Genomic DNA, 10,932 nt, shown 5'->3' with positions numbered 1-10,932 from the left:
ATTACTTCCTCTATCTGGTTTCAGATTAGGAAACCCTGGGAATTTTGACATGTGAAGAAATCAAATGAAATATAAGCTTAAATATGTACTACACTTTATGAAAATATTTGTACACATTTGGTTAACTTCCCTGGAATAAAATAGAACTACAGTGGTACCTCAACATACGATCGTAATCCCTTCCGAGACTGAGATCGTATGACGAGGTTCTCGTAACTCGAGCGGACGTTTCCCATTGAAATGAATGGAAAAAATTTAATTCGTTCCAGCCCTCTGAAAAAACACCAAAAACAGGATATTGGATTGGAAAAAATGTTTTATTTCTTCTAATTCCCCATCTATTAACAAAGTAACACATAACTAGTGGTTTAATAGAAATAAAATGTGTTTAATCTAACTAAAATTGGGCGGATTTCGCCAAGGGGAGAGGGGCACAAAAGAGGCGGGGGGCTTCAGGTTTTTTTTCCACACAACGCACTCGTAAACGGAACAAACACTCCACCCTCACGTTCGCTATCGATGGGCTGTTTGCTGTTGTACTATTCCCTTCAAAATATTCCAAAAATGATGCACACAAATGTCCTCACGATCGGATAACGCACGACCACTTGCCAACGAGCAGCAGTCTTTTATCAGCGATCGCTCCGCTGCTCATGGGAGCTTCGGGGGCGCTGGCTAGCGGCTCCCTTTTAGCGTGTAGCATCTGTGTTCACATCCCCTCGAACGGCGCCTATGATAGAGTTGCTACCGTGGATGTTGCGGGGAGTTGCGAGCCAGTGCCCCTGATGTTCTTATGAGCAGCGAACGAGAAGTAATATAATACTCCTCGTATTAGATGAAAATAACAGGAAATGCAGCAGCTGAGCTTACCCACGTATTGATTGTGGGTAAAGTTTTATTCTGAGAAAGAGTGCCATTGCCTGTCGGCGTTGTGTGCACGAGTATACTTCATTACCCAAAAAGCCCTCTTTTCCCCGCGCATGCGCGTTATGCAAACGCACGCGCTGGTCTGAATAACTCATTTGGTGCTCGTAAATATTGTTATACACGAAAGATATGCAAAAAAGACAGTGCCATGGCCACCTGGCTTGGTCGCATCACGAAATTTTGATCGCATGACGGGCCAATTATTCGATCGAAATTTCCGTCGTAAGACGAGAATTTTGTATGACGAGCGGTCGTGTGACGAGGTACCACTGTAGTAAGTAAGATCACAATTTTTGTATTTGCTAAATTCCAAATTGAAAAGGTATTTTCATTTTTATTACTATCAGACATTTTTATTTAAACTTAACATTAAGCTATTGAACAGTTGGGAACCCCCCAAATAATAATGTTTGCATGAAAAGCTTTTGATGACTATTAGGTCAAATAGAGATAAATCAGTGGATAAAAGGCTTGAGTATGAGTTTGATTTATTTAATAAAGAGACAGTACATATTAATGAAGAAATACATATTCATGTTAATGAACTTACATATGTAAATATGTAAGAATATAAGTGTAAGAATTTCCATCTTTAGACCATTGTGGGGGTTGAAGATGAAATCAATTAGGCATAGAAACGGTGAGACACGCACGCACAAGTAACACAGTTCTAAGCAGCGTTGTGATCACAATGTTGTTCATCCAACAGCAAGGCTTTAGGATGATTGGCGAAGCGGTTCAGAAACGCGAGTTCACGTATGTTAATTTGTATTGAGTTCCAGGTATGTGAGGCACTCATGAGAAGGTGCTTTGGCTAAATGCACTCTTTCTGAAGGGAACTACACAGTCACCTCAAGAGCCAGCTCTTGTTGATCTGTTGGAATTTCATTCATTTCATTCAACTTCCATACCGCCCATCCTCAAAAGGGTTGCAGGGGTTGCTGGAGCCTTCGGGCAAAAGGCAGACTACACCCTAGACTGGTCGCCAGTCATTCAGAGATACAGACAACCATTCGCACTTTCACCGAGTACATACAGGCGAGGTCTGTTGGAATTTTTTTTGCAAATTCTTAGAGTTGAGGAGGAGCTTTGTGATGGAAGATTTTGTAAACTAAGGTGGCATCAGCAGATTTAACAGTAATGTTCCAGTTCAGTTCAGGCGTTTATTTTTAGTATCTGACAGTGATGGTATGTTTGTGGTTTTCTGACCAATACTTTCAGACCTTGCTTATAAACGGTTTTAATTGGTTTAGTGTTGTCTTGGAGGCCGATGACCAACTTGTTGCCAGTAAGTCGTGTGATATGACAATTGTGTCAAAATCCAGTTCTGCTGACTCAGGAGTTAGATTGTTTCTAATGAACCTAAAATTTAACAAATTGAATGTAATTCTGGGCGACCCGGCGGCTTGAGTGGTTAGCACGTCGGCCTCACAGCTCTGGGGTCCAGGTTGGTCCACCTGTGTGAAGTTTGCATGCTCTCCCCGGGCCTGCGTGGGTTTTCTCCAGGTACTCCGGTTTCCTCCCACATTCCAAAGACATGCATGGTAGCCTAATTGGACACTCTAAATTGCCCCTCGGTATAAGTGTGAGCATGAAGGGTTGTTTGTCTCCTTGTGCCCTGCGATTGGCTGGCCACCGATACAGGGTGTCCCCCGCCTCTGGCCCGGAGTCAGCTGGGATAGGCTTCAGCACCCCTGCGACCCTAGTGAGGATAATGCAGTTCAGAAAATGAATAGATGAAGGAATGTATAATTCTAATCTAAGTGTTTTTTTTTCGTTTGCATACAAACAGTCTTATATATGTTTAAATGCAGTTGGGATTTTTCAACCCAGTTATACAGGCTTGTGATTGCATCTGTCAGTTCCCGTGCAGCATGTGTTTGTCTTTCGTGTGGACATATGAAACGGCATCATCAGCATACATTTGGCAGGTGTTAATTGAAGGACAGAAGCTTGCCAGATCATCTATGAAAAGACTGAAGACCAGTGGACCTAGCACTGACCCCTGTGGTAAAATAGAATTTGTATTTTGTATCCTGACGTACTGCGATCTTACAAATGTATTGTTACGATCACGCTGCGTCGCTGCGTCGTCGCAGCGCGATCGGGAATATCTTTGGGGACCCAAGCGCAGGAGACGTGAGTGACTCGAGCCAGTTCACTTCAAACTACATTCTTTAATGAATAAACAAAGGTCTACAAATCCACGATGGGCTGGAACAGAACGGCAGCATGCTACACGCACGCACAAACAAAGAGACGATCCGGCAATGGTCCTCTCACACATTGCTCCTTAAATAATAAAGCCAGGAAGCAATCAGCAGATTGACTGCAGCTGCTTCCCTGACGGCACGTCAGGAGGGACAAAACAGGCCACTCCTGACAGTACCTCCCCTCTAACGGACGGATCCCAGACGTCCTAATGCCTAATGTCCATGAAAAACGAAAGCCAAAAATCAGGCAGGGAGGGAGGGGGGGCAAGCTCCGTTCTCATCGTCCGAGGGGCGTCCCCGCCAACCCGTGAAGAGACGAGAGAGGGACCGGTCCGGCGGGCGTCCGCGCCGACCGGTGAAAAGGCCTGGGAGTGGCCGGCCTGGCGGGCGTCCATGCCGGCCAGAGACGAGGCGAGGAAGTGGTCGGTCTGGCGGGCGTCCGCGCTGGCCGATAACGAGGCGTGGGAGTGGTCGGTCCGGCGGGCGTCCGCGCCGGCCAATGACGAGGCGAGGAAGTGGTTGGTCCGGCAGACGTCCGTGCCGGCCGATGACGAGGCGTGGGCTTAGCCGGTCCGGTGGGCGTCCACGCCGGCCGGTGACGAGGTATCGAGGTGGGCGGTCGGGCGGGCGTCCGCGCCGGCCTGAGACGAGGCATCGAGGTGGGCGTCCGCGCCGGCCTGAGACGAGGCATCGAGGTGGGCGTCCGCGCCGGCCTGAGACGAGGCATCAAGGTGGGCGTCCGCGCCGGCCTGCGACAAGGCATCGAGGTGGGCGTCCATGCCGGCCTGCGACGAGGCATCGAGGTGGGCGTCCGCGCTGGCCTGAGACGAGGCTTAGGAGGGGCCTATCCGGCGGGCGTCCACGTCGGCCCTTGGAGAGGAGAGGGAGTAGCCGATCCGGCGGGCCTCCCTGCTGGTCCTTAAGGAGCTGGCCAAGCCCCCTGCCCTTAACAGACACCAGAAACTTAGAACGGTCGTCGGGCACCTTACCCTGGCTGCTCGGGGGGCCGCCTGCCCCCTCGGCCGAGAGGGCCGGAGAGTCGCTCTCGCCGCCGCCAACCCCCTCGTCCGGGGGTGCCGGAGAGTCGCTCTCGCTGTCGCCGGCCCCCTCGTCCGGGGGCCCCGGCGAGTCACCCTCGCCACCGTCGCCGGCCCCCTCGTCCAAGGGCGCCGGAGGGTCGCTGCCGCCGTCGCCGGCCCCCTCGTCCAAGGGCGCCGGAGGGTCGCCGGCCCCCTCGTCCGGGGGCGCCGGAGGGTCGCTGCCGCCTTCGCCGGCCCCCTCTGCCAGGGGTGCCGGAGGGTCGCTGCCGCCGTCCCCGGGCCCTTCGTCCAGGGGCGCCGAAGAGTCGCTCTGGCCATCGCCGGCCCCCTCGTCCAGGGGCCCCGGCACGTCACCGCCGCTTCCGGGCGGGCAAGAGCTGGGCGGGCAAGCGCTGGGCGGGCAAGCGCTGGGCGGGCAAGCGCTGGGCAGGCAAGCGCTGGGCAGGCAAGCGCTGGGCGGGCAAGCGCTGGGCGGGCAAGCGCTGGGCGGGCAAGCGCTGGGCGGGCAAGCGCTGGGCGGGCAAGCGCTGGGCGGGCAAGCGCTGGGCAGACCGGAACCGAGCAACCAGGAACTGGGCGGCCAGGAACCGGGCGGCCAGGAACCAAGCAACCAGGAACTGGACGACCAGGAACCGGGCGAACAGGAACCAAGTGACCAGGAACTGGACGGACCAGCCGGCACCGGAAGCCTGGTTCGTGGCTTCGGCACGGGTGCGACTGGCGGCCCAGGTGGCAAAGGGAGTAACTTGCGTGGCTTGGCCACGGGTATTTGAGGAGCTTGGAGCGGCGTGGTCGGGCGAGGAGCTTGGAGCGGCGTGGTCGGGCGAGGAGCTTGGAGCGGCGTGGTCAGGCGAGGAGCTTGGAGCGGCGTGGTCGGGCGAGGAGCTTGGAGCGGCATGGTCGGGCGAGGAGCTTGGAGCGGCGTGGTCGGGCGAGGAGTACTACCTCTTAGTCGAGACTCCTCCGTTGCCCAGACGTCTCTGAGGTGCCCACGCCAAGTGTCCATTATAGACTCCCTAATAGACTCTGTGGGGCCTCTCAGTGAATCCATGTCGTCGCGGGGCTTCAACGAGGGTGCCTGGCGTCGATGAGCGCGTCGGCGCGAGCGTGGGTAGCCTCCCGCTGGGTCCATTATGGCTGGATCGTTCTGTTACGATCACGCTGCGTCGCTGCGCCGTCGCAGCGTGATCGGGAATATCTTAGGGGACCCAAGCGCAGGAGACGTGAGTGACTCGAGCCAGTTCACTTCAAACTACATTCTTTAATGAATAAACAAAGGTCTACAAATCCACGATGGGCTGGAACAGAACGGCAGCATGCTACGCGCACGCACAAACAAAGAGACGATCCGGCAATGGTCCTCTGACACATTGCTCCTTAAATAATAAAGCCAGGAAGCAATCAGCAGATTGACTGCAGCTGCTTCCCTGACAGCACGTCAGGAGGGACAAAACAGGCCACTCCTGACATGTATGTACAATTCAATCCAATTTAGCGTGTCTTGGTGAGAAATTAAAACTAGACAGTTTAGTCAGCAGTATCTGGTGGTTGAAGGTCTCAAATGCCTTTTTGAGATCAATGAAAAGTGCACCAATGACGCTGTCTTTGTAAAGTTTTGATTTTGTTTTCTCGAAAGAAGCAATCCGCCACGTCGGTAGAATGTTTTCTAAAGTTAAATTGCACCCTTTTCAGGGTGTATGGACTTCTGTTAATGTGATCCACAATATGCTCCACTACTTTCTTTTCCAAGACCTTTGAGATGGGTGGAAAGATGCTTATAGGTCTGTACTTGTTGGTTATTGTGGGTTCCCTGATTTAAGGACCGGTGTTATGACTGAGCACTTCCGGGGTTCAGGGAAGATTTGTTTATGAAGTTGTTTACAATAGTGGTTAATGGTGCTATGAGAGTTTTTTTGTGGTATTTCATAAATGGTACATCAATATTAAATGCATTTTTTGCTTTGGGGCTTTTGGAACCAGACGCAGCTCTCAACTTGTGACAGCAAAACTACTTTAATGGAGTCCATAAAATTATCATTTAAAGTTGTTGCCATGTTCCTTTGGTCACAGATTGTTTTCTCCTTCAACTGAAACACAATGTTTCTTTGATTAAAATCATGGGAAAGCCAAATGAAATATATAGAAAAGAATTGTGGACTTGCTCAAGTCTAGTTAATTCTTTGGATTTTTTGGATCTGGAAAGGTGATTGCTCCAAGATCTACTCTCAGAGCCAACCGCCCATTTTTTCCAGGCCACCGACAAAACTCAGCTGTTATGTACGTATGTCGATGTACAGAAGAAATGACCAAGGTCAAAATGATTTTTCATTCATGCATTTTCTGAACCGCTTATCTTCACAAGGTTCGCAGGGGCTGCTAGAGCCTATCCCAGCCAACTATAGGCACCAGGTAGGGGACACACTGAATCAGTGGGCACTGTTATAAATGATCTGTTATGAAAAATGAACTTATTAGTGTGAGCCATATTCGAGTTTGAGCCATATTTGAGTTTGAGCCATATTCGAGTTTGCTCACCGTGAACTCACCCTGATCAAAGTGTTTGCCTCTATTGGTGCTTGGTTTGTGTAACTAGTTGCAGGAATGTGTGATTACAGGGATATAGCTTGGGTGTTTGTTTTATAAACAATTGTTTCTTTGTTTTTACAGTTGTATAAGATACTTCAAAAGATTAACAGAGTGACAACATAGTAAAACTCTTCCTGACCCGTGTGCCAACATCCTTTCCCCCAAAAAAGAGGGTTGGCTGAATCATGAATAAAGTTTAAAAACGGGAGTCAGATTATAAGAGGTTGTCTTTTCTCTTGCAAATAAAGAATGTGTTTTTTCTGAGAGCTGGCCATGAAGCTTCAGTGTGTGTATTTCTTGTTTGTCTTTATTTTCAAAAAATCTTCTCATCTCATCTCATCTAATTTTCTGAACCACTTAATCCTCATTAGGGTCACAGGGGTGCTGAAGCCAATCCCAGCTGACTCCGGGCCAGAGGCGGGGGACGCCCTGTATCGGTGGCCAGCTGATCGCAGGGCACTAGGAGACGGACAACCATGCACACTCACACCTATACATAGGGGCAATTTAGTGTCCAATCAGCCTATCATGCATGTTTTTGGAATGTGGGAGGAAATCGGATTACCCGGAGGAAACCCACGCAGGCATGCAAACTCCACACAGGTGGACCTGACCTGGATTTGAACCCAGGACCCCGACGTCCTACTGAAAAATTCACAAGGTATGAATAGACATTGGTTGACTAGATAATCAGAAACACCTGGGTCACACAAGATGAAGCGAGCAGGAGATACATCAGGGCCGGGGAAACAACAGATGAACTCAATGGGCAATCACAAGGACAGGTCACACTGCAGAAAAAGCCCAACAATATCAATCCAAAACATTTATTAAGATTTCTCTCCTTTTAGAAAATAAGGTGATTGATTTCTCTCCTTTTAGAAAATAAGCTGATTGATTTTGTGCGGACTATTTTTTTTTATAGGCAATTAGAATCACTTTTGCAACACAAACAGTTCGTGAGAACTACATGAGTTACTTCTCAAATTTAGGAAGCTGTTAGTGCAACAACTATGATGAAATTCTGTATTTTTCCCTTTTCAACTTTCGTATCTTCTTTTTTTGTTCAGCTGAATCATCAGGAATAAAAAGTACATTAGGTCAAGTATGAGCAGGAGCACACAAGAGATGTGAAGGAATTGTTGAACGCTCATACTAACAATTAATCTATTCTTACTTACACCATTTCAGTGGTCAACATGCTGCTTTTGTTACTTCTACTGGCATCCACTGTAAGTAAACCAAATCAAAATTATCTAGTCATTAGAATTTTACCACTTTAAAATGCTAATGTTAAAACACTAAAAAGTGTAAGATTAAAGGTAAAATATTTTAATTACATATATTTTTACGGGTTTCATGATAAGATAATTGATAATTATACTAGTTATATTGTGAATGAAATGTGCTGTATGAATGATGCCATTAACAGTTATACATCTTTAGAAAATTATAAAACACAATAGTTAGCCCATCAGAAATACTGAATATTGAATGCAGTAATGTTTCATGTAGAATTTCTTGAATTGTCTGGGGGTATTTTGCATAACAATTGATATGCTGCCATGCACAAACAAGTCTTTGAATTAAAAATCACAAATTCTCATGCAATTTCTCGTGTAATTGTTTTAATACCATTGTCTAACACAGCTTGATTTATGTTTGATGGCAGAGCAACTGCCAGGTACAGCATGTTTTGGGTCACATAAAAAATGGCTCATGCGCATGTGAAGTGAACACCACCATGTGGTTGTTCCCTGCTAAAACATATGAAGCCACACTTCTACAAATTGAATCCTGTGAGGATTCCCTTAAAAGACTACAAAAACAGGTAAAGCTAGATAGAGCACTTTTCATCTGTCAGACTGAAAACCCTGAGTTAAATCATATGACACTGGCAATGATCACATGTGTTTTTGGGGAGTGTTTACAATACATGTTTATGATTGATGTCAAATAGATAAGTCATTTTTCCCCCATTAGGTGCATCTGTCAAAGCAGCGTCTTCCTCAGATCTATGCAGTGGTTGACAATATAACAAGGCGACTTGAGCCTTACCAGTACCTACATTATAGGGGCGTATATTCTGCCTTATCTCTTCGTCAGTTAGGTGAAGAGCTCAGCAAGCTGGAGACAAACATTAATACTTTGTCTTTACAACGGACCAATGATGAAACAACAAAACTCTCAAAAGAGGTATATCAGATCCAACACCTACTGCAAAATTTTACTTGCTTAAAGAGAAGCAAGAAAATAACATGGAAAACAATTCAACAGTTGGAGGGTCAACTTTATATGACCTGTAAGGTTTTGACTTAACTATTGTAGTATACACATATAATTGAACCTTTCTTAGGTCCACAAACTACGACATGATGTTGAAATAATGCATCGAGCGAACACAGGCAACATGAAAAGTGTAAAAGAGAAACTCCGCTATCTGAAAAACACCGTTGAGTCCTGCCTGTCAATCCCCAAAGACTTCACAGGTAATATTTTAGGTCTTCATTTTTCAAGTTCATGTTAATTAGGATGTTATGGACAAATCATCCTTGTTTAGTCAAAACTTTGATCTTTAATTTAAACAGTATAAATTTTAGGCTCATTACCTTCTTTTGATTGTTTCCAGGTCAACAAATGTTTTGCCTGAAGGGTCTAATCACCAACATCAGTGCACCGGTCACAACAAAAATCAGTCCATATGGTAAAAACTATATTTCTGGCTCATGGGGGCAAGAAACCATGATGGACAGTGAAGGAGTAGAAAACAGGTTCTGGATTCAGGCTTTGATCCACGGCCACACCTCAGGCAATAGTATAAGAGTTTACCAATCGTATGCAGATTTTATGGCTTCAGCAAACCATAAAGATTTCATTATAGCGCCAAGCCACACCCATCCTAACTCTGTAGAAGGTCCTGGTGCTGTCCTGTATGGAGAGGCTCTGTACTATCACTGCTACAGTTCTGCGGATATTTGTCGCTATGATCTGGATAATAAGGCTGTCACAAGAGTCACGCTTCCTGGAATGGGAAAAGATTACAGAAAGTTCCCGTATTGTTATTTTGACTGCCGGGCCAGTAGTGATGTGGACGTGGAGGTCGATGAGACAGGGTTATGGGCAATATATGCCACAGTTGGTAGCCATGGTAATATAGTGGTGAGCAAGTTATCTTGGGATGATGACGCTGGAACACTCAATGTTACACGCACGTGGGAAACAAGGCTGTTCAAGAAGTCAGTAACCAATGCTTTCATGGTTTGTGGTGTGTTGTATGCAACTCGCTTTTTAGATGATTACAACGAAGAGGTGTTCTATGCCTTTGATACAGCAACAGGCAAAGAGGACAATACACTTGGGGTGCGCCTGGAGAAAATTGGAAAAGAAGTTGCAAGTCTGAGTTACAATCCAGTCAACAAGAATCTCTATATGTACAATGATGGATATCTTCTAGCGTACAAAGCCCACTTCTAAAATGGAATGTCCTCTATTACAAAGAAGTTTATTTGGATTAGGAAGTTTCACTTGATTAATAAAATGTCCTTATGCAGTAATATAATCACAGAAATATAGAAATTATTTGTATGAAGAAAAAAGGAGTTTCCAAAGTTTCTTTCTTTGTACATAAGATATATTGATGATGAATGATGTATGTATTAATGATTTCACAACATGATTGGAGATTTCCCCTCTCATAAATGTGCTTTGTTACAAATGATTGAAATTTATTTTTTAAAATAAGTATGGGATAAATATGTGAAAATATATGCGCTGCAGGGTGGCCCGGTGGCGCGAGTGGTGTGTGTCCCAATGATCATTGGATCTATACTGCCTGGGGCCTTGTGCCCCTGGTAGGGCCACCCAAGCCAAACCGCTCCGAAGTGAGGGGCCAGACAAAGAATGACTCAGAAGAGCTCTTATCATGAGTTACATAAATACATCACATTTTCCTTCGCCCGGACGTGGGTCACAGGGACATTATGGCGAGCGCCTGGTGCCCGGGCCTGCACCCAGGGGCTCATTCGGCCACATCCCGAAGAGGCTACATGGGTTCCCCTTTCGATGGGCTTACCACCTGGGGGAGGGGCCAAAGGAGTTGGGTGCGCAAGTGCGCAGTTTGGCAGCAGCCAAAGGAGAGGTCCTTGGCGGTCTGATCCCTGGCTGCA

General features: G+C 46.9%; 1 protein-coding gene across 2 annotated transcripts; it reads left to right on the top strand.

Annotated features, from left to right (window-relative positions):
• The first annotated feature begins 7,540 nt into the window (after positions 1-7,540).
• LOC144071378 (olfactomedin-like) lies at positions 7,541-10,481 on the top strand. 2 transcript variants are annotated; one of them, XM_077596412.1, is made up of 7 exons: positions 7,541-7,625; positions 7,837-7,866; positions 7,958-7,998; positions 8,439-8,597; positions 8,750-8,962; positions 9,123-9,255; positions 9,396-10,481. In XM_077596412.1, the coding sequence occupies exons 3-7, from the start codon at positions 7,966-7,968 to the stop codon at positions 10,238-10,240; spliced, it is 1,383 nt and encodes a 460-aa protein (XP_077452538.1). In that variant the 5' UTR covers positions 7,541-7,625; positions 7,837-7,866; positions 7,958-7,965; the 3' UTR covers positions 10,241-10,481. The 2 variants fall into 2 exon arrangements, with proteins under 2 accessions (XP_077452538.1, XP_077452539.1); XM_077596413.1 differs by lacking the exon at positions 7,837-7,866 and having other exon boundaries at positions 7,608-7,625.
• The last annotated feature ends 451 nt before the right edge of the window (positions 10,482-10,932 follow it).

The sequence above is a fragment of the Stigmatopora argus genome, chromosome 3 (genome assembly GCF_051989625.1).
Source record: "Stigmatopora argus isolate UIUO_Sarg chromosome 3, RoL_Sarg_1.0, whole genome shotgun sequence".
NCBI classification, from domain to species: Eukaryota; Metazoa; Chordata; class Actinopteri; order Syngnathiformes; family Syngnathidae; genus Stigmatopora; species Stigmatopora argus.
The sequence above is the reverse complement of the archived record's forward strand: the minus strand, read 5'-3'. Positions and strand labels throughout refer to the sequence as shown.